Source organism: Rhamphochromis sp. 'chilingali', assembly GCF_963969265.1.
Source record: "Rhamphochromis sp. 'chilingali' genome assembly, chromosome: 20".
NCBI lineage: Eukaryota > Metazoa > Chordata > Actinopteri > Cichliformes > Cichlidae > Rhamphochromis > Rhamphochromis sp. 'chilingali'.
Genome location: NC_137947.1, coordinates 30,582,314 through 30,606,256, shown reverse-complemented (window position 1 = coordinate 30,606,256; position 23,943 = coordinate 30,582,314). Strand labels below are relative to the sequence as shown.

The following is a 23,943-nucleotide window of genomic DNA, read 5'->3' as shown; positions in this document are numbered from 1 at the left end:
GTTGGTCCCCACAAAGATATGAATACACACACACACACACACACATACACACACTCGCCTGTATCTGAGCCTCAGAGTCTCTCAGCGAGATGCTGTGGGAGCTGATGGTGGACCCCGACCGCGGCCTTTTCTCCTGCCTCAGCACCTCCGGCCCCGCACTAACCGAGTGCCTCAGAGAGGGCCCCTGCTGGTCCACCAGCTGCTGAGGCCTCTGCGGGGGCCTCTGCGGCTCTACTGGGCCCCTCCTCTCCCCGATGCCGCCTCCTCCTGCCGCCGCCCGGCCCTGCTCTTTCATGAACAGGTTGACGTGGCTTTGCTGCGGCTGCTGCTGCTGATGTTTCCTGCGTTTATACTCCATCATCAGCTTGCTGATCGTTCTGTCCGTGGCAATGGTGTATAGCTTGTTTCCAGCACTTTCCCACCATTCCTTTCTCCTTCCCGGGCCAGCGCTGCCAGGAATCCCTCCAACCGAGCTGCTTGTTATGTTGGAGTCCCTCCGTTCGCATCCAGTCCGGAACTGACTGGACAGACTGCCTGTGCAGCTGTGGGGAGAGGAGAGCGGCAGCTTTTATATGACGGGTGACTAAACAGCCTTCACAAAGCACACATTAATATGCGTGATCTCCAACCTGAATCCTGGACTTGGCGTCGGTGTGTCCCCCGGTGACGCTGAGCTCACGTCTGTCGTCTGACACCTGTACCCGCCTTCCTCTGAGGGCGTCTCCCTCGCTGAAAGCCCGCCTGCTGAGGTCGGGGTCGAAGTCTCGGACTGGAAGAGAGGCAGGAAGAACACATGGTCTCCTCCTGCACTTCCCCTCAGCAGAGCAGTCTCCTCCAGCATGCTCTCCAGGTCGCGGTGCATCTGAATGTAGCTGTTGCACAGATCCACGCACAGCTTGTAGAGCCGCTTGACCAGCCAGGCCCAGTCGGCGCTGCCCACCGGCTGCACGCTGAGTGAAGGGACTGGAGCTCGCCACGGGTGACGCTTATCCCGGCCGCGAGGGGGGCTGACCTGCCAGATAAGACACAAATATTACGAGGAGGGTCAAAAGTTTAGAAAAGCCTCTGAGGATTGAAGAGAAAAAATGAATAATGGATGAAAAGAGCAGCAGCACGACTAATCCAAGGCCGCTGCTTTAATTCTAGATTGAGGTCACCTGTCAGCCCCTCTGAGTGGCCTCTCATCACATTTGAATGTTTCACAATTCTTTACAGTAACGCTGCCAATCAGAAGCTGTGTGTATGTGTGTGTGTGTACCTGTTTACACATCTTTGTGGGGACCAACAGTCACCTGTGAGGACAAAAGTGTCCCCACGAGTTTGAAGGCATTTTTGAGACTCAAGATGTGATTTTAGCGTCAGGGTTACAGTTGGGTTATCGTTAGGTTTAGGCTCAGGGTTAGGCATTCATTTTTGATGGTTAGGGAAAGAATTATGTCAATTAGATGTCCCCACAAGATATGAATACCCAACGTGTGTGTGCATGTGTTACCTGTGCGGTTTCTTCAAATATGTCTTCATCCTCCGAGGAGGCGGAACCAGGATGAGAGGAGTCTGAGCTCCCCTCCTCTTCCTCGTACAGGATCCTCTTTACCTGAACACGGCGACAGGTTCAGATGTCAAACAGATAACTAGTGACGAGCTCGTCTGTTAGTGGTGACGACGGTTATCACCAGTGATTCTGTGTCTGCTGAGAGGTTAATATGACTGCTGTGTCTGGTTGGTAAAATATGCATTAGAATAAAAAATAATAAATGAAATGAAAATGTTATTTTTGTGAACATCGTTCCTCCAGACCTATCAAATACCTGCTCCGCGCTTCTTTCATTCGACCTACCAAATACACAAAAGTGCATTTGAAATCTGGAGCTGTGCATTTAAATAATCCCAGCAAAAGAAAATCATAGAAATCAAGAAACATCGTATATGTGAAGATGTTTTCCTGCACAGTGAAAAATCGTTTCATGAACATTCGTCCAAGACATGTTTGAAAAAAAGTTCCAAAATAAAAGCTGGGCAGGCGTCCAGCTCACTGCCTGCTCAGCTCCGTTCCTCCCATGCAGCGCGCCATGACACAGATTTTAAATTCAGCTCTACATCAGTGGTTTAAATGTTATTTACAGGTCATGGTTACAAAATGTGTTTATGAAATGACTGTCAGCGAATCAAAAACTTGTGCATTTGGCTCCTTTAGAAGTGATATGATCAACAGGGCGGCCTGGCTGGTGTTGGTCGTTTTGCTGGGCGTGCGTCTGAACCTTCTGGTCCAACTTTTCACCAGTTACCTTCTAACTGTGTGCGTTTGGTGCTAAGCAGCAGCACGAGGTGGGATAATGAAAAGCAGTTTCCAGCAGTGAGAGTGAACTGGAACAGTGAACTGAGCTGTGAAACGATAAGCTCAAATAAGTGATAAGGCTTTGTAGAGCTGAGTGGAAGTGACCACTCGGGTGATAACTCTCTGTGGCTTTTACGATAACAAAATTTTGTCCCAAATCATCTGAACGCATTAGCGATGCTCTAGAAGTGACAGCAGGTCCCTGTGAAACTATAAAAGAGCTGCAGTGTGGTTGCTAATTGTTGGCTACTTCTAAGCTACAAAAGCCTGGAACAATGTTTGTGCCCCTCAGTGTGTGGATCTGGATGCGCTGTATTAGCAGCGTGACAAAAACATACAAGAACATTATTAACTTGACTGGTTTCCACCTGCTGTGCAGTCATGCTGTCTGCCTGGCTCAGTATGGCACACAGCAGGGCCTGGAAGTACAGGCTGAAGCTCATGGCTGACTGGCGGTAAAGATTGGCTGCTCCACAAACACCCGACACCTTCATCAGCAGGTACTTCAGACCCGGCCGAGTGTCAAAGTCCCGCGCCGTCCTGCACACAACAGATTTTTCAGCTGCATTTGAAGCTGATTGACATTATTATAAAAAGCATGAATATAAAAATAACTTGTTTTGTTTCTATGTTTGGAAACTAGCAGGATTCAGTATCAACACTACACTGCCATCTGCATATGTGACATGTTTTGCTGCAGTAACCTGTACGAGTCCAGCAGCAGATCCAGAATTATGGCTAAATTCGTCATAGAGATGTAGCGCAGGAAGCCTGCCGTGGGTTTACTGGGGTCAGAGGTCACAGGTGTGACCCTTTCGTGACCTTCAGGCTGCTTAACAAACTCTTCCAGCAGGATGTCAGAGAGGTTTTGGAGCAGAACCTGGTGGGACAGCAGGCTCACCACGATGGTCCTGAATGGGATCCTGCACATCAGTCGAATCACATACATTCAGTTACTTATTTAAAAAAGAATCCTTCATAATAAAGAAAGATTTCACTGAACACATTGATGCATTTCCAGTCATGGTTCATTTATCTGTTGTAGCATCACTGTAATGTTAAACAAATGAATAAAGAGGATAAAGGATAAAGATGCAGGTGCAACATGTAAATGACAGAGCTGCACAATATGGCTGCGGTGTAACGTGAAGAAGTGCAAATGTACAAGGAGAGCTTCTTCTTCTTCTTAAACTTGTATCGTTGATGCAGCTGCAAGCGAGAAGCTGACTGAGTGCTGATGGTTGAGTGCTGCATTAATTACAACTTTATTTTTGGTTTACATCTAATCAGCCATTGCATACTTGTCTGTGCATCGTGCAGCTCATTTAAGATTAACACTGGCGATCATGCTGTCCATGCCTCGTGTGGGCATTTGTCACACTTTTAAATGGTTGTTGATGAACACACAGAGAACAGCCTTACCCAATTTTCCTTTAACACAGCAGCAGAAAGACAAGCACAAAGAGTTAGTGGACTTCAGAGAGCACATTTTCCCCACAGTCACTGACAGAGCACACATAAGAGGACAGACCACAGAAGGAGGCACATTTAAACCTAAATCTAACTGAAAACATGCGGCACCTTCAGAGCCTCGTTAAGAAATGTAAACCAATCAGACGAGTAATAAACCACCCATGTGATCAGAGCTTTGATGTGCACCTCTTCTGAGCGTGTCCATTGGACTGCTGGTCAGACGGCAGCTCGATGATGAGGACGCAAGACTGAGCGTGCTCAAAGCCTTCCTTGTTGTTGGGTGTCTTAGGGGAGCACTGAGTGTCCAACATAAAGACCTGGGATAGAAACGGGACATGCGGACAAGCTCAGGTCAGACAGTTAAAACCACAGGACAGGCTTAAAGAAAGATTACCCATACACGTGTGTTTATATTCATTTACCACGATGGATCTCTGTAAGTATTAAGTGATAAAATACAAGTTTATGTACAACTTCAACTTCAGGATCTGACATTTCAAACTCCAGGATGATGGGAGATTTTTTTTTCCTGTCTAGACTCTCGATTGGAGGTCGAAGCCACAGCGAAGCCACGTGAAGTGACACTGACCTGCTGGGCCATAGCTTTGATCCTCCAGTACTCGGCCTCGGCTGACGGTGAATGAGAAGGAGCCGCCACCTTCACCTCGCAGGCGTCTCCAGAAAAGCTGTCCGAGCCGCTGTGAAAACACGCCAGAAGGTTCTGCAGAGAGAAAACAGGGAAGACTGGTGTGGGTTAAATGGGAAACACAGACTTTTGCGATCTAAAAGCTGTCACGCTGAAGGAACCTCTGGCTCCTTGGAAGTGAAATCTGCTGAATCAGGTTTGAAACCAGAAGAAGATCCGTCAGAAAATTCATTCTTCCACTGGAATACTGTGGAAGAGACTACAGCCCATTATTCCTGAAACTCTGGCTGAATGAGGATGAACCTTTCAGTCTGTGTGTTTAATCAAGGAGCACAGCTTCTATTGTTTATAGGAAATATCATACTGTTTCCTTCATACACCAGTCAGGTTTTGTGTTATATGGTATATTTCAGGTGACAGTCGGTCTCTGAATGACATGTATGGCCAGCGTTTATTACATTACATCAGCTGTGACCTGAATGCTTTTTAACAAAAGCAGCTTTTCTATAAAGCCAGTCAAAGGCCACGTGTTCATATGTCTGAGAGCAGAAGCTACACATTAAGGACCGATGTCTACATAGCATAAGCTGCCTGTTACCAACTGTCCTACAGACATAATACGATTCTATGCATTTTTCAGGATTTCATTTACAGTCACATATCATTTATTAACATGTCTGAAATTTCTCTGCTCTTCCTTCAATATTTCTGTAAGATGGGACGGAAATGAAAGAAGTTTTAACTGAGGTTAGAAACAACGTTGAGAAGCAAAGTGCGTATTTTACAAAGACGTGGAGCCCTCTGCTTGTTTCAGAGCTAATGATTAGTATGAATCTGAGCGAACAAGATGCACTTGTTTTCAGTGTGCTGTTATACGTGGGATATAGAGCTGGGCGATAGAACGATAACGATATGTATCGCGATATAACTTTTACTCGATAGAGAAATTAAGCTATCGCGATAGACCTCGCCGCTCTTGTCCTCCTAAAAAAAAAAAAAAAAAAAAAAAAGGTCAGCCAATCTAAATTAAGTAGCGCAGAGCCGAACCAATCACAGCCGCAGCGTCACGTCACGTGACTTGTTACGTACAGCACAAGTGCCAAGCCGCACGTGTGTTTGTTTGGGAAGCAGCCAGCGGGTAATGGAGGAAATGAGTGTGCCGACTAGAAAAATCAACCGAGCGTGACCGAAGGTTAACGAAGAGAAAACAGATGATGGTTCCAATGCCGGAGAGATTGTCGAACGGAAGAGCCAAAGAAGTTCCGTAGTGTGAAGGTATTTCGGCTATTTCAAGTCTGACAAAAAACAGAGTAGCGTTCACTGTAAATTGTGCCGAAAGCAAGTCTGGAAATACAATAAACTGGTGCATGCGTCACACTGTGCGCCACGTTATTGTTTCGGTGAAATGAATTTCTACAATACTGTTACTGTTAATTCTACTCTCTGCAGTGTTTAAATGCTTACATATACACACAGTTACTGTCCGTCCACACATACGACTCTGTTCTGCTTCTATGCCCCAGCTTTGTTTACTTTTTCCCACCGAGGCTTCTAGACTTATGATTGGCCAACATTTCTGCACGGTTAGGAATCTAGCGCCACCTGCTGCTTTGGCATGTTCATAGCAGCGTTTTCCTTCATTTCTCCCTTTATGTGTGGACGGGATTATTTTTTAAAACGAAAACGGAAAATCTCCGTTTTCAAAAATACCCGTGTACGTGTGGACGTAGCCTGAGTCTCTGACTGGAAGCGCTAATTCGTCATTTGGCTTTTGTCAGACTAAAGTAACTGTTAAAACTGTTTGAAAAGCTCAGCTATACAACAAGGAGAGATTGAGAATTTCCTTTTAGTTCTCAGTTTATTTGATATTGACAAAAGTTAGTCAGTTTTGTCTGTTCTTCTGTAAAACAAACTAAGATTTATTTTTAGAATTAATATTTTGTTTCTAAGTGGAATTGACAATTTAGTCTGTTTCATTTGTTCTATTTTGAAACTTAAACGCTTTAGCGGCTGCCTTTTGTGTAGTTTGCAATATTTGCCTTTATTTATCTGAAAAAGTCTCATGTTCCTTAAGTACAGCTACCCTGTTGAACTTATTATGGGAAATAAATATTTAAATAAAAACAAGCTGCTGATTATTTCACATTTTACTTGTGAGCAACGGCACATTTAAATCTTACAAATATAGTTATTTGGCTTATATCGTGATAGATATCGTTATCGCCTGAAATGAAAAAAACATATCGTGATATGAAAAAATCTCATATCGCCCAGCTCTAGTGGGATATCATGTAAAAATTTTTATTTATTTTTTTTACACTGGATTTCAAGTCAAACAGATGAATAAAATGTGAACCTGTCAGTTCAATCATATTTAAGGGCTTAAACAAACGTATTGCATCAGGAATTATAGACACCGAAGTATTTCAGGAGGTCACAGCTCCATGTGTGACATTAGCAACATGCTTTAAGATGCCTCTGCTTCAGCAAATATTGTTATATAAAGGGCTATTAGACCTAAATACACAAAGCGCATTGCTCAGCATGATAATGTTAAACCCCCTCACAAAGAGTCAATCAGATCTGTTTCTATCCATCCTCTCATTTTCGACTGTTGAGACCTCGCTCTCCCGGCCCAGTTGGACCATTTTTATTTTACTATCTTGTATTTTCTAGAAAACTACTTCCTCTTACAGCTGCTCCCTTTAAGCGCCACCACAGCAGATCTCTGCCTCCATCTCCCCCTCCAGCATCCTCCCCTGTCACACCAACCCTCTGCATGTCCTCCGTCACTGCATCCCTGAATCTTCCCTCATGACTTTTTCTTTTCCTCCTGTTTGGAACATTCAACAACCTTTGTCCAGTATATCCACTCCACACCATCTCAGCCTGACTGACACACACACACACACACACACACACACACACACACACACACACACACACACACACGTCGGGTATTGATATCTTTTGGGGACATCTAAATGACATAATGCTTTCCTTAGCCCCTTACCCTAACCTAACCACAACCTAACTGTAACTCTGTCACTAAAAACACATTTTGAGTCTCATAAATGGCTTTAAAACTTTTGGGGACCAGGATTTTGGTCCCCATAAATATAGTAAATTTCCATTTTTAGTCTCCACAAAGATATGAATACAGGCTCGCACGCACACACAGACAGATGTGGCTCTAATCTTTAAAGCTGCTTAGCAGATGTCAGGCAGGCAGCTGGCTCAGAACTGCAGGAACACGACATCCAATAACAAAGTGCTCGTCCATGTCACCTCTGCTGAACACTCACGCACACTCTGGGTTAGCGGCGGTTCCCTTGGTAAGTGAAAGGGAACAGCAGGAGTCGGCTCCCCGCTGAGGCTCTAAATCTGCAGGCTCACACATGCACTCAGCAGGTACTGAACCATCGTCAACAAATTAACACAAATTTTTCATTAAAGCTGAGCGGGCTGGCAGATCGTCTCAAACAGACCACTGCATGTTCTGGTAGAACATTTAATGAGCGAAAGGAGGAAACTGATTGTGAGACAAACATCGAGCTCGCATTCAGCTTTCAGTCGATTCTTCTTCTGTTTAGTTTTGCGCACTGGCTATTTTTGGAGAGATGACGTAGACTACACAGACCAAACAGGACTGCTATGACTCAAGGAGCGCCTACTGAGCAGGTGAAAGAAGCCATATCGTTCCAACAAAGGGAACTCGTATCAATAATAGAAGCTAGAACGAGCAGAGACATGTTGCATTATTAGAAAGTGAAACAGAAAAGACTGTTAAAAAGGAACCATTATTCTCTGTCATATTTCTACCTGATATTTAAACGTTTCAAATAATAAGATCAGTGCAGGTACGAGTAATCACTGAAAGCAAAAACCTCAGGTTTAGACTGGTCCAAACACCCAGTCTCACACTCAGCTCGATGTGTAAAGAAGCACAGAAATCACTAATGTGGTGAGCTCAGGTCCAAAGCTGTGGCTCTGAGAGCAGCAGCCTCACTCACCCGCAGGAGAAAGACGACTTAAAGGTAAGAGGAAGGAAGCTAAATCAGCTGATTTCAGACAGAAGATGAACCAAGGCGCTGCACCGAGCCCCAGCATGAGATCGATAAGGATTAGGTTTCGTTCGCAGAAGTCAACGCTTAAAAAAAGGATTTATATTGCACATAAAAGCCACACTGTACTTAATTCTAATTATAAGTAAAATTAGTCTTAAAAAGAAAATAAAAGAACATTTAGAAAGAAATCAGTTCTGACTATATTCATCCATGAAAGCTGGGAACGATTGTGGTTTGAATGGTGCCTCACTGTGCGGTACTGATAAAGAAGAACAGCTACAAGTGACGGATCCAAATAAAACACTACATTTGAGGTAATTCAGACAAAAGAGCTGCAGAATCCAAAAACCAGATAATATCTAACTGAACCTCTCAGTCAAGGATGGTTGACACCAAAAAGGAAAGGAGAGCAGTTTCCTTCCTGCTGCGAGGAGACAAAGAGTGATCGCTCACAGCTGCAGGACTGTGATGGCGAGTATATAATGCACACCGCAGGTTAAATGGGGTTATTGGAATCCCAGCACTGTGATGGTATTAACTGCTTTCAGATTACTTCTGTCTGGACAAGCGGCTTCAAACTGGGGATGGATTATGTGGTTTACTGCAGCGGGCTGTCCAGGTCACTTGTATCCAGGTGCTGTACCACCTGACATCTGCATTTCATCACGTACCTTGACCGGCTCTAACGTGGCAGAGAACGCGTCCTGCAGAGCGCAGCAGGCCAACCTCCACATTTCTTCTGTGAACACTGGACCCACTGTGACCAACACGTACCTGGAGAGAGACGCAGAACAACCGTGGACTGATCACACAGAAAATAAACTAAGCTATATCTTTTAATACCTTTTAAATCAATTTCTAAAGTGCTACAAAACACACCTGACATTGTTTGATTTGACAATTCTGTTGCTGCGAATAAACCGCTCGAGTAGCAAAACTAACAAAGTCTTAGTGTCTAATGCAGTCCTTGAAAGTTTGCAAACCTTTTATGTTTGTTTCTGCGTAATCAAGACATAAAACGAGAGAGACTCACACAAGTCCAAATGTGTGAGTCTGTAAAAACGTCATATTTGTGATTAGTATGGAAACCTCGAGGATTTGAGTAAATGTGAAGATAAAAGTAGAGTAAGTCGGCTCGAACACTGACAGATGAAAAACAATAATAATGAGAAGAAAAGAGCCACTATCGATTTCCTCACACAACCTTGGAAAGCGTACAAAACTGTGTGTGAGTCTGTATCAGTGATGTAAAGCAGTTGTCTCGTGTATGGCAGGTGTTGCATGTGCAAAAGTGCCCTAACAAAACAAAACAAACAGGGTGGCATGCCCCAGAGACGGTGTAGACATCGTCACAGGAGTAGAGGCAGGATTTAAAAAACACTGGCCTGCTGCATTATTGTGCAAAATTTGCAAAGAAACAGCATGTGCTTCAAAATAAACGATTTCCAACAGTGAAATTTAAGTTCTAAGCCTCCCAGAAACGACACAGAAAGGCATAAAGTCAAACACGACTTTGAAAAACACCAGGAAACCTTTGAAAGGCCCTGATAGAAACTACATCTCCCACAAAAAAGGCGTCACTTCCGGTTTTCAATGGTAATGGCGGACATGCGATAATCCGCAGAGCCATATGTGGAAGGAAACCACGAGCTGGGACAAGCTGAATGCATGTGATGTAAGTACAACTCATCTGGTTCCAAATGCAATAAAATGATTGCGCTAGCTTATGTGGTTGCAGTTCTACCAGGATTTAAAAATAGTTCCACGAATCGTCCACCTTTCTTCTAGCTGCACCTCATTTTTAGAAACGTCATCCTTGTTTAGGACGAGCGTCCACCACTGAAGCGCTCACTCAGCCAACAATCCACCCAAAACAGAGAAAGACAACCTGAATTGAAAAGAGGTTTCACACTTGATTTCACTGTGGCGACAGGTGTGTAACTGCCAGATGTGTGGTCACCTGATGCAGGAACAGCCCACTCTGGAGATGGTCTCTGCAGGTTCAGACACGCAAGCCACCAGCAGCTTGAAGAGGTCCTTCAGCATCTGGTTGATCAGTGACTCGTAACCAATATCTGCAGGAAGTGACGGCAGAAACACACACACGTGCACACACACACACACACAAACACCACAACAGAGCCTGTGAGCACACAGGGTGGGGGTGCAGTTTAATCTGACTAAAGAGGAGGACAGTGGAACAACACGGTATCACTTCTGCTCCATTTCACTTCAGAGAACAAGCACATTATACGCCAGAGAAACAATAACAGTCCATCAGATCTGTGACAGCGCACCTGACTGTGCTAATGCACCACGGGTCAAATCTTTCAGTGAATATTTACATGAAAGCTTAGAAATGCAAAGTTCCCAGAATGCTTTGCTCTTAGCTTGAAGACGATTAAAGAAGACGAAACGCGCGAGGTCACAGAGGGAAACGCACACCACCAACCTGAGTGTATGAAACTGTTGACGTGCTCCACCACCAGCTCACAGGATAGGCCGATTGCGTGTTTGAAATTCGCTGCCGCCACATCCCAATAAGAGTGGTCACCGTGGCTACGCTGCAGCCACAGTGACATCACAGGAAGCAGCAGCTGGATGACAGCAAAGATGCCAAACCCTGGACCTGGAGAGGCGAGATCAGGTTACATCCCGGCTGTTTGTAGGGTTTGTCTTCTTCTTCTTTGGATTGTGTTTAAGTTTATCACCTGGCACTGCGGTGACTTCTCTGAGCAAAGTGAAGAGCAGCTCCAGCGTTGGAGGCTGGTGCTGTCGAGGGCAGTTTGACACGGCTGCAGTGAGCTGCTCCAGTAACAAAATCCACACCTGGATCAGACCTGCAGGACATGAGACAACAAAAATGCACTGACGAGAGAGAAAGGAGGAGGAGTCTTAGACAAAGACCGTGAAGCACAGAGAGGAGCAAAGCGAAACCTGTGTCGTCATCGAACTCCTGGAGGACACAGTCCATGCCGTCCTCGCTGCTGATCGAGCGTTCCTGCGATCTCATCGGCAGGCTGGCGAGCCGCGCACCCAGGAACACCGGCTTAGACGGCATCTTGTAAATCTTTGCCAGCAGCTGTCAATCAAATGCAAAACACGGTTTCTTTTTTATAATAGCGAAAAATCTTAAAAATATGCTCTCACTTTATATCTGTGGAGCTTCCACCTGCGAGCATTTGCGGAGGTAGTCGAGAGCAGGCAGGCAGAGGTCTGTGGAGCTGTAACCTGACGCGTGAACGCAGTCGCCAATCTCTTTGTAGTCCACCTCTCCTGCACGGAAAAGCATAAAAGTTCTCCGGAGTTTGAAAGGTCAGCTTTAAAAAACACTTGGATGACACTGTAGTTGTTTCGAGTCATTCAGAGAGAACGTGTCTCTGAGAAACACAGGATCGCTTTTTCTGCGGTGCTGTTTTCTTGTTTTTGTCACTGACTCGCTGCTCGCCTCCCACTCACTGTCATCAGCCCCGTGTTTGCTCCTTTCTCCTTCTGTGAGGTTTTAAAGCTTTTGATGGTGACGATTTTTCTAAAAACCATGAAGTATCTTTCTAAAAGAAAAATTGCTTCCCAGTCATTGTTTAGGAATTATGAATAACTGGGATTTTAAAAACATAAAAGTAGCTTTTGTGTCTTGTGTGTCCTCTTGGTGCTTTTTTGTAAAACATTTTAATGATGTACAGGAACATATTTATGCATGAGTACTTCCCGTGCATTTGTGCATTTGGCCTTTTTTGATAAATAAAAGAAATAATAATAGCACATATCAACATAAATTCTCAAATCTTAAATTTCTGCAGAAAACTGAAGCACTCAGCATCTGCAGATGCATAAATCCGCTCTCCTGATGTATTAAACTGTGACATAAATACAAAATGTACTTGCATGTTATGAGCTTCTAATAAAGAGATAAATACATAGCCTGATCCCGGGAAAAGTAAAATCCCAAAAGGCTTGAAAAGTAATATCTTGAAATGAAAAATAGCACGCACACATTAGTGAGACAAACCTAATCCTTTGACAAACTTCATGAGACACATGATGTAGTCTGTGGCAGCGTTGGCAAAAACTTGGATGTTGTCTGTGTTTATGAACGCCTCAAAGACGTCGAACACCGGCGCCTGAGACTTCCCTGGAGGAAGACAATAAGACGAGAGCAGGAAACTCAGATTTACAGTAAAAATCTTTCTGCTGATAAACTTTGGAAAAAAGTTTGTTAGACATACCCATGGAGTATTCACCCAGCAGGTAGTCTTTGGTGTCAGTCTTGCTACCGTGCACCGTCCTGAGGGCGCTGAACAGAGGCCTCCACCCTGACAGGATCTGAGGAGAGCACATCTCCACCAGCTCTCCAATCGATGTTATTACCTGCAGGGAGACAAACCCAAGAAAAACTGTTTGGCAAACTGAACGCACAACCCGGAACAACGCTGGCTGATTTGGTTGTTTTGAGGAACTGAGATCCGACTCCACCTGGTCCTGAACGTCCTCGTCGCAGAGCTCCAGCTGCATGATGTGCTCGAAAGGCCTGAACAGTGCCTCGTTAAAGTGGAAGTGTGGAAGCTCCGCCCAGCTCGTCAGCACCTCTGTGAGAACATCGTGGATAAAGGAAACGGCCTTCTGGGATACGTGGCGCTCTTTGTGACACGCAGCCTGTGATGACGACAAAAACTTTGTGTTTAAAGAGCCTCAGATCAAAGCTTTTATTCTCTCAGTGCCTGAAGTGTACCGAGCTAAAAAAAAGGAAAACCACTGTGCGAGATAGAAGGTGGTCTACACAGATGTTACACAACTTCATTTCAGAGCCGCTACAATCCAAAGAAGATTCATTTCTGTGTGCAGTCACAGTTTTCTGGGAGCCCTTCACTCTTCCATGTGCATACATAGAAAGAATAACAGCAGCAGTAAGACACAGCATGGAACAAGCAGACATTAGTGATAACAGATTTGACACTGATCAGGTTAGAGACACCTTTAAACAGGGGTCTTGAGCTCCAGGCCTCGAGGGCCAGTGTCTTGCAGGTTTTAGATGTGTCTTTGATCCAACACAGCTGATTTAAATGGCTAAATGACCTCCTCAACATGTCTTGAGTTCTCCAGAGGCCTGGTAATGAACTAATCACTTGATTCAGGTGTGTTGACCCAGGGTGAGATCTAAAACCTGCAGGACACCGGCTTTTAAGGCCTGGAGTTCGAGACCCCTGTCTTAAAAGGAGGAGCTGGGCTGGAGGTGGGTTGCAAAGTGGCTTGGAGATACACAGGCAGGCATGTAGGCAGCCTGAGGTGCAGTAAGACCCAAACTCAGAAGACTGAGACCTGCCTGAACTACTGCGATGCTGCTGCTGTGAAGTAAATCTCCATAAAAGGAGAAGATTGATTAACCCATATTTCACATGTGGATAAACTGTTGGCTTTGTTTGTCTTTTAAACACGTTGACTTTGTCTGTAGTTCCAACTCGTGTGAGAGCAGCAATTAGAACTTCTGTAGTTACACAACTGCGCAACTGAGAGGTTGAGAAGTTAACAGAAGGAGAGAAATAAAACACTGTTTACAAGGTGGTAATATCCTACCTCCACCAGATGAGGCGCCACCACGCTCCAGGCCCTCATCATGTGGAGAAGGGGTCGGTTCTTATTCCGGACGATTCGCAGCATGGCCTCACCCAGACGAAAGAGATGGAGGGCGCTGCGCCGGTCCAACGTTGACTTGGCTTCTCCTACAGACACGCAGAGGACACAAAAAAGGCCTCGGAGCTTTACTCCTGTCTGTACTTCATCTTTAATTAACCACACGAGGGAAACTAATTAAGAAAGAGAACAAGGTATGCCCAGCATGGTTCACAATTATGCAGACCCTTGGGTCAGTGGCCAAGGCCTGAGATCGAGAAGGGCACAGGAAGGGACCGAGGATGTTTAAAGGATGCAAATTCTATGGGGTTTTTTTGGATAATTTTCTTTTGTGTGTCTGAAAAAAGTGTGTCAATAATTAAATAAATGTAACAGAATTTGTTTTAGGTGTGTTTAATAAAAGCAGAAAATGTAGCTATTAAATAAAAATGGATGTCTGTGGTTTATTTGTGTTGAAGTGAAGCCAAAATCTTTGTGAAGAGAAGCCAGTTTTTAACTTGGCCAATTTCACCTGCTATTAAAGCAAACACAGTTTCGACTGTTGAACATGTTTCACTGGGTCACTCATCTGCACCTCTGCACTCACGCTCCTGGTGCCTTCTGAAAGATTTCTGAATGCAAATATCTGACAAAGAATAATTGCTCTCACGCAGCCCATCCAAAAAACTCCAGTTTGATGATTAAAATGTAATAATGATTTTTAAAAAATCTGTTACTTTAATCAGTGAGCAGGTATTTGTGTCTGTGTGATGCACCTGTACACTTTATGGATGCAGCTTGCTAACCAATCTAATGCAATTATTGGCTGATAGCTTAGCATCCCAGCCTTTTATCCAGATACTACGTGACGGCAGCTCGTCACGTTTCAGAACGTAGAGCCCAAAACCAATTGGTGGCATCTCCTTGAGTATGTCCATCTTTTTTATACAGTCTATGGTCAGCCCATGCATGGAGTAAGGGGTGGGGTGGGGCCTTTTGCCCAGAGTGCTCACATGCATTTACTGAAGCATTATGTGTGTGTGTGTGTGTGTGTGTGTTTTGATGTCAGAGTAAAGTCAGCCAGTCAATATAATGTGCACTGAATGAATGCAAAGTGTGTACCTGGCATTGCCAGTGAATAGTCTCCAGTCTCGGTGGGAGAGTCAAACAGCTGAGACTGAGAAGCTTTTCTGAGCTGCTGCAGGAAACCAACCAGACCAACCAGGTTTAGTTTGGTGGCCCCTTCTTCAAATAACCTGAAACACACAGAAAGCATTTCATACACTCACATGAACGTCTACAGTGCAAAAGCAACGCTGCCATGCAAGTTTACATCCTACACTGAAATACTTGCAAAGCCTCCCTGTTCACTGCCCTCTAAGCACATATAGGCCACCCCTGTGCAGCAGTATTTACTATGGTTGTCGCCACTTTGAGCTTGTAAATGTGTTCAGTCCATCTGTTCCAAAAGATCAGGGGGAATTTTTTTTTAATATACGCTCCTAAAAGCAGCCCAGATAACTGGTTATGTAAGAGATGATCCTTGGAATGAACACGCAAACAAGTCCACAGTTACTGCGGCCGTGTGCGAGCCGTAACAAGTGGCACGCGCACATATGCATACATGTTTGTACACGTGTGAGGACATCAGTCTCACTCTAATCCTGAGTGTCGGTCCAGTAACAACAAGCACAAAACAATGTTCTCACTTTTACATTTAGGGTCCAAATACCAAATGACTCATCAAAGAAAGTGTGTCATAGCACACACACACACACACACACACACACACACACACACACACACACACACACACACACACACACACACACACACACACACACACACACACACACACAGCAGTAGCTCCACTACTGCCATCTTTTGGCTATGAAACCAACCTCGGGAACACTTGCTGAGCACCAAATGTCGGTGAAACGTGGATTTGGAAGATAAAGTCATTAAGAGCCTCGGTCATGCTGGCTGTTAATGGAACACGGTGCTAACACAGCTGCTGCACTTCAGTTAGAAACTAAACCCACTGTGAAACTTGTTAGTCTGCTTCTATTTCCACCGTCTTGTTGCCCGTGGTGACATTATGGCCGAGCTTTTAGAGGTCAGCCTTATTAGTTATGGCTGCGCAGTTCATCATAGTTTAATTTCTAACAATAATTAAAATTAAATAATAGAGATAAAATGAATATTGCACCACATAATTCTCTTGTTTTGCCTTTCATCGCGTACATTACTTTATTTCCTCTTGTCAGGATGTGATGTCTGCAGAAAGCACGGCAGGAAAGATCTGAGAGTCTGAAAGATAACTGTGACCTCATCAGAGTTAAAGTGGACAAAAGAGAGAACTGAGTCTTTTCAACGCTGTCAGAGTGCAAGTATAAATAAAACTGAACCCCTCTTCTGTTAGTCTTTAGCAAGATTAAATACCTATAAAATGAAAAAGATATAAAAAACATAAAGCAACTCAGTATCCACGTCTCTGAAGTTGCACCTCAGTGCAGCGACTCTCTGAAATAATGACTACCACCAGGATACGGACAGGGGCCACTCTGATCCGACTGTCAAAGGAAATCTAATCGCTGAATTTCTCATTTACTGTTTCTTAAACTTGGAGCACGTGCAGTTATTGGGTTTTAATAAAACAAAATCAAAACACAACTAACAGCACTGGTGCAACACCTGGAACATCACATGTAGAAAGTGTCTGGATTGCCATCCAGTCTATCATGTTGCTGTGGTATTTGTTCAGTCTCTACCTGTCGGCCTGTGTTGACAGCGTGCACACGGCCTTGGCGGCGCTGGTGCCGGTCATCAGGCTGCCGCTCTTCAGGTCCAGGCCTCGGCCCCCTCTGCCGCTCTCCTTCAGCAGCTCCTGGATGGAAAGCGGCTGGATGACCGGCTGGCTCAGGCTCAGGTCCGAGGCCTCGGGGCTGGGTTCGCAGCTCAACTCCAGCCCGAGGTCGATGCCAGCCATCTGCTGGCTCTGCTGGGTGATTGTGGTCAGAGAGGACGGCTGGGCAGAGCCGTCACTGAAGTGGGTGTGCTCCAGTGAGCTGATGTACTCTGTCACCCTGAAAGTGATTTGAAGTTCTAGAACATATTTTTGAAGTTTCATCCCTTATGAACCACTATAGCTTCACATACTACCATTTCCAAGCTTGATATATATAATATATGAAGTATATTTTACAGGATAAACAAACGTACCTGAACACATGAGGCCAGCAGTCATGGTTGTGGCTGCCCATCTCCAGGCCAACGTTCAGGATGGCGTCCATGCACAACACATGAGCTGTGTGGAGGCGAACTCCCTGAGGACGGCCGATCTGCTCCAGACGCTGCTCAACACGCTGTTTCACTGGAGACACACACACACACACACACACACACACACACACACACACACACACACACACACACACACACACACACAGTAAAGTGTATTTTAAATATCACAGACGCCCTGAACATTGTGCTTGAACTGATTTGAGATGAGCTTTAACAAAACTCCACTCTCAGGTTGTGGAAATATATAAACATTAATGTTGCATCCCAGTAAATGCTGCCAGCAGTTTGTAGCAGCTGTCACTAGATGTCACTAGTTCCCATATCTTGTTTTTATCATTGCTTTTGTCTCCAGTAGAAATGATTCCAAGTTTAGGCTGTGGCCGAAAAAAGGAATTGGCCCGTTATTCCAAACAGATAAACGCTCCTGGAAGCACTGATCACAACCACAACAGACATAAGCTTTGTTTTTGGCAAAGAAATGTTGAGCATTTTGCAGTAAAGTGCATGCTTCAGACTTTGTAAATCATGTCTATGTTACTCATTTAAATATTTTCTTCTTGAAAGGGAAGCTCCTACAAATGTATATGCCACAAGGCCACCTGGAAAAATACCCAAGACTGTGACGTTCAGTCACCGTGAGCTCCTTAGCAAATCCAGCTGCTGCGTACTGTTAGCAAAGCAAGGTGCAGTACGTACGATGTTTTGTAGTCCACATTTACACACTGTAGTTTCAGTTCAGCATGTTAAGCAGGTTAGTGTCAGGTCATTCAGATTCTCAGCACACAGTTCTTTTCTCGAGCCCTTATCAATATTCCTAACACCCTCTTTTCCTTGAACTCATGACAATTTCATCAAGGTCAAGGACACAAGGTTTAGTGAAGGAAAAGGGGGGTGCTTTTTACTCCCATCGGCACAGGTACATAACATTAAGCACCTAGCCACGCAGTCGGTCTTTGCAAACGTTTGTGAAAGAAGAGGTCGTTCTGAAGATCTGACTGAACTCCAGCCTGGTTCTGTAACTGGACGCCGCCGCTGCAGCAAGTCAGTTCTTCCCTCTGTGATATTCCACAATCAACGGTCCTGACCTGCTGCTCAGCCGGGAGGTCAGGACGCATCAAGTTACAGAGCAGAAGTGCTGAGGCACACAGCAGCTTCCAAGCTCCTCTGTGCTGGGAGCGTCACGGCATGGGTTTCCATGCCGAGCAGCTCCTGCAGGTCAAGGTGGCCCAGAATGTTTCTGCTTATAGTGTAAAAAGTTTATAATAATAACTTTTTTTTAAAAAGAGACAAAAGCAAAAACAGAAGATGGAAAATACTCAGTTAAAGGTACTTAAGGAAATAATAATACAAGTAATAAATAAATATTAATACAAGTCTCAATATCTCATGTTGAGATATAAGTGGGGCCTTATTAAGTGTACAAATGTGTTTACTGTGGGTTCTTTGTATGTATGATTATGAACGGTCAAGATTTCCTTTATCTGGGTTTTATAACTAGGAAAACACAAATTAGCACTAATTTGAGGTTTTACCCCTTGATTGTGTGTGACGACGATGAGCTTGATTCAAATTTAAGGTTTTTGTGTGTCTGTTACATGCAAACGTCCGAACAAGTGTGTGTTTGTGTTTCTGTGAAAATACCTTGCGCGATAGCGTCTCCCGTCTCCCCCACCTCCTTCTCCTCCTTCTCTTCCTGCACACAGGAGGCTGCAGCCATCTGGGCTAAAGCTGAAGCACAGTTGGCAGCCACACCTGACAGACGCACACACACACACACACACACACACACACACACACACACACACACACACACACACACAGTAAAGACGTGCCGTTTCATTCATCCACAAAACATCATCCCTGCACATTAAAAATGCAACATTTCAGCCATCATCCATATTCAGAATCTACCAATGAGACATTTTCACAGATTTCTGGGATTTCCACTGTACATGTTTAAAATTTTAACTGGAGACACACAAACTGTAACGTGCCAACTGCAAACACAGAGGAGGTCGTACGCCATGTGTTCATTCATATTCATTAGTCCTTCTGCACTAATTTCAATCTGATTTGCTCCCATGCAGGCCCCGGGGATGTGCCACTGCCCTTTAATGCTAGTGATACTCACAGACATCTGACAGCGGTTGATAAGTAAACTGCATTTCCCCTGACATCCTCTGTAATACTTGCATTTAACATTTTGGAAGTAAAACTCGCAGTTAACCTCCAGAGGAGCTGCACAGCGTCGAACAGGTGCTGGCTGCTATTGGGCACCTGCCACTGGTGTCAAATTTGATTAATGTGATACATAATCAAGCTGACAAGGAAAATCAGAACTCAGCAAAACCTTCCCCGTGTGAGTACGAGTCAAAGCTCAAAGTATGGCAGAAACATTAAAAGCCTACAGTACCATGAGGGGATTTTTAGGCACTATGAAATGCCCAGTAAATGCTTTACTGATAATTTCTGTTTTTACATTTAAATGTATACGTTTGAAGCATGGTACAGTACAGATGATCAACAGCAGATTCATCTCCCTCTATGGTTTAAACGTGCTTATTAGAAAGATCATTTAAAGCCCTCATGGACTCAAGTTATCAAGAGAACGTGAAGAAACAACTGACATGACTTAAATCAAAAAGGCGTGCACGCTGTGTTGAAACGATGTCAAAGTATGAAGTAAAACTGGGCATGACGTGGCCTCCAGTCTGCACTTCCAGCACGAAGAGAAAAGTTAGACCAGCAAGAGAGGAGAGTCATCGTCTTTGCTGCATTCAGTGTGTAAAATGAACTGAGACCAGATGAAATGTAAAATGAGCCTAAAACTGGAGCGTTTTAAGGAAGCACCTGTGTCTCATATTTTTATGGTTGACAGCTTCGCCCAGTGTTCACGTTTGAACACTAATCTGCACTCAGCACACTGGTGTTATTCTGGTGTCCCTTTTCAGTGACAGCCAAACGTCGAGGTGGAAACGAAAGGATCCCCGAGCTAAAAACATGGGACAGAGCTTTAAGGCAGGCCAGCCACAAGGCCGCTGGCACTTGGTTCAGACGACTATTCAGGTTCAATGAATGTCCAGGACTTCTAACGGGAAAGTTTAAAGTGCTTAATCGCTTAAAAAGTCACGTGTCAAGCGGTTTTCATTAGTGTGACTGCATTTCCCTGTGACCCCATAAGCTTCCAAAACATGTTTAATATCAATTAAAAGCTGTGTAAACCCTCAGTTCTCAATTATTCTGTGTAAGTAGACCTGTGCTGTGGCGGGAGCTGAGAGGGTCTGAGCTCACACGAGGGCAGTAAACTCCATGTTAGAATTAGAATTAACAGCGTTTTGTCTGCCTCTGACAGCCTCTACAGTCTGAACCTTTTTCACTCTGACTTCCTTTGTGCAGTCATGTGAGGGCATTTGCCATCCTGACAGTTACTGTGGCTAAAAGTGAACAATAAAGCCATCTGACAGCAAGTCCTCCCCGGTGCTCTCTCGTGCTTATTCTGCTGACTGGAAGAAGAAAACAAAGACATTTCAGTTCAGTCTTTCTACTTCTGAAGGTTGTGGCCAAATAACTTGCAGCTCATTGTTCTATCTTATTACATCAAGACCTTATTTCTGTATTTCTTCCACCAAATTCATACTGAACCGTATCTCAAAGGTTTCACCGTCTGTGCCGGAGTCTTTGTGTCCATTTGCTTTTTCCTGCGGTGTCCCACACGGCTCAACTCTAGGGCCCCTGTTATTTAGTTTTAATTACATCAAGCTTTGAAACCTCAGGACGTTTATAAGTTATCTATGCTAACTGTCTTAATGCTAAACCAGTGATGGAAAATGTTTTACAGCTAAATACCAAACAAAGAAAGAGAGGTTGTAACTGCTGCAGAAAATAATCTGAAGTAGAAATATTTTAGCACAATGTTTCGTATCTTTAGCATGTTATCTCCTATCTTATAACATATTACTACTGTGACACAAATCACGTGAAGAAGAAATCACACTGGCCAAGTCAAAACATCTGTGTGTGCATGCTGTGATATAAGTGTAATATTTGAATCCACAGTACAGATATATTTGGATTAAGCGTTTACAACATGTTTCACACTGCACTTCTTCAGGCCCCTAAATAAATCAGTCCTCGAGTTTAGTGAGCTGCGACAGGACGTGCTGATTAAAAACAGTGCTGAGTGGCTGCTGAGCTGCTAATAGAAATTACTGTTCATACTGTACATACCTAGAATCTGCTCCAGCTGTAGGACAGATGTCTAGTGAATAATCCTGACCTTTGCCTGTGCTATAGGGAGGGAGCACAAATCCTCCCCCACAGGGATGAGAGAAGATGATATGCATTTGTCTTATTAATACAGGCACATGAAACATGCTTCACACACCCAGGGCGCAGCTGAGCGCAGCAGCTTTACGCAGGCCGTCTAAACTCAGGCAGATGGTGTCTCTCTCCCTCTGGCTCTGCTCTTTGACCCCCTCTGCCCCCAGGATGAAGGCCAGGCCCTTGGAGCTGCCCGCCATGCGACCGGTCAGCGGTGTGGACAGAACATCGATCAGGTTTTTCCAAACACCGGTGAGGATGAAGCGTGAGAACACAGCTCCTGAAAAACACAGAGCAAAAAAAAAAAGGGTCGGTTTTTTAAATGGTGACACACACAAAACACACAAGATGAGCATAAATGTCAGGGGTGAGTCAGCCAGCAGCAGTTAGAGTCTGGCTTAATCCTGCAGGAAACAGCACAGGTGCTCACTGCCCTCTTTCTACCCAGCTACCCTTTTTTCCCCAGCTTGTCTCATCTTTCGTTTGCAATGCAGCTTCTTGCTCTTTCAGTTACAGCAGGTCAAATCCAAACACACAACATCACTGAAGCATGATTATATTTAAAACCTGCAGGTTTCCTATCAACGTTCCTGCAGACCGACTCTGCAGCAGGACATGAAACTTACAAATGTTCATCTGTTATGTTTTGCAATCATTAATGCACCAGTAAATACAAAATCTTTAAAAAACCTGCATGTCTTGACCATGCAGCTCTGCTCTGAGATACTTCTGCTAATGTTGTGGTTTCTACTGATTACCAGCGCAGCACTTTAGTAGCAATTACGGGCTCAGCGAACTCGAGTAAAGCTCCCCAGAAATATAATCCAAACATGAAAACCCTGTGAATGAAGAGCTGCTGACTGAGGAGAATTAAATGTTAACTACGTTCTCAGTAAGTGCTACTGACCTGCCATCACAGCGTCACTGCACGGCTTTTCACAGCCGAGCGGCGCGTGGCTTGACGCTCTCCTGATCAGCTGACCTCCGATTGCACTGCTGCCCAAGCCGTCAATGTCTAAGAGACGAGGAACAGAGAAGTCACAACATGTCAAGTATTTGAATTTATACCCTCTACATATAATAAATCCCAAAGTCTGTCTGAGCAAACTGGGGTTCAGTATCTTCACTGTATCTTCTACACTGCCGTGCAGACTGGAGCAGCAAGGGCTCGAACCACCAACCTTTCAATTAGCAGATGACCTGCTCTACCTTTTGTGCTGCAGGCAGCCCTGAGGAAACTATCCAAACTCAGACACAGATTTAGGAGGTCTATGGATTAACATACAGAGCCTTTAGGTCCCTGCTAATAGAAAAGCTCAGTAACTGAACAGATAAAAAGTTGCCCGTGGAGAGGATGTGAGCAATTATAGGCATTACTATAAATACCAGAATTTAGCCAGGTCCCTGTTTGCAGGAACAAATAATTTATTTGGAGATGATACAGTCAAGGATAGCAAAAGATATTTTTAACTGGGACTTTTTGTTAAGTAAAATGAAACTGATGGTGTGGCGTGAACTACAAGCTGAATTTAAGGGTAGGTTTATGTGGGCTACTGTGTGAATACTATGTTGGGTTTTTTCTGTCTGTGTCATTTTGTCCTACACCTAAACTGATCATAATAATCTGGATGATGGGCACCAAGTACGACTGAGGATGAGCTGGAGGTAGTTTGGAGGGAGCTGCGTAGTGTTGGGGACAGAGGAGGGCAGGGCGGTGCGCTCAGCTGGTGAGGCCTGTAGGGGGAGCTCTCTGTCAGTCATCTGAAGCCACCTGGACAGTGTAGTGTAGCATAAGGGGCTCTCTCAGTGGCTAAGACACACACACACTCTTTTGCACCTTTCATAATAAATACTGTTGCTTCATTTATCTCTTAATCAATATTTTTCCCTTGTTATGGAGAGGCCTTTTGAGCCAGTGTGTGGAGACTAGCTGAGCACGTAGAAACTGTACAGGTGTGTGTGTGTACCTGTCAGCATGGTGATAAGCGGCAGTGTGTGGTCCTCTGAAGAACCCGAGAACCCAGACTCAGCCAGCAGGTTGCGCTCCAGCACCTGGTGGTAAAGCTCCTCGATCCAGGCCTGAGACAGAACCACGAGGACGCCGCTGCTCTGGATCAGACGCACAAACTCCTTCTGCACAACAGAACAAACGTCCACCCATTCAGTGTGACTGCATCCAATTCAGTGCTGTT

General features: G+C 44.6%; 1 protein-coding gene across 1 annotated transcript in view; it reads right to left on the bottom strand.

Moving 5' to 3' along the window:
- The window catches only part of arfgef3 (ARFGEF family member 3), a 52,371-nt gene that overhangs the window by 6,725 nt on the left and 21,703 nt on the right, over positions 1-23,943 (bottom strand). Inside the window, exons 17-40 of the mRNA XM_080869454.1 lie at positions 23,719-23,884; positions 22,659-22,766; positions 21,816-22,031; positions 19,073-19,183; positions 17,351-17,501; positions 16,900-17,214; positions 15,251-15,384; positions 14,093-14,238; positions 12,995-13,174; positions 12,748-12,889; positions 12,531-12,653; positions 11,694-11,797; positions 11,459-11,603; positions 11,233-11,361; positions 10,974-11,150; positions 10,482-10,596; positions 9,193-9,295; positions 4,398-4,529; positions 3,995-4,125; positions 3,040-3,258; positions 2,704-2,875; positions 1,493-1,594; positions 630-1,012; positions 59-542 (exon numbers count right to left, since the gene is read on the bottom strand). Coding sequence (XP_080725580.1) covers positions 59-542; positions 630-1,012; positions 1,493-1,594; positions 2,704-2,875; positions 3,040-3,258; positions 3,995-4,125; positions 4,398-4,529; positions 9,193-9,295; positions 10,482-10,596; positions 10,974-11,150; positions 11,233-11,361; positions 11,459-11,603; positions 11,694-11,797; positions 12,531-12,653; positions 12,748-12,889; positions 12,995-13,174; positions 14,093-14,238; positions 15,251-15,384; positions 16,900-17,214; positions 17,351-17,501; positions 19,073-19,183; positions 21,816-22,031; positions 22,659-22,766; positions 23,719-23,884 — 4,188 coding nt within the window. The remainder of the gene's footprint in view (positions 1-58; positions 543-629; positions 1,013-1,492; positions 1,595-2,703; positions 2,876-3,039; positions 3,259-3,994; positions 4,126-4,397; positions 4,530-9,192; positions 9,296-10,481; positions 10,597-10,973; positions 11,151-11,232; positions 11,362-11,458; positions 11,604-11,693; positions 11,798-12,530; positions 12,654-12,747; positions 12,890-12,994; positions 13,175-14,092; positions 14,239-15,250; positions 15,385-16,899; positions 17,215-17,350; positions 17,502-19,072; positions 19,184-21,815; positions 22,032-22,658; positions 22,767-23,718; positions 23,885-23,943) is intronic.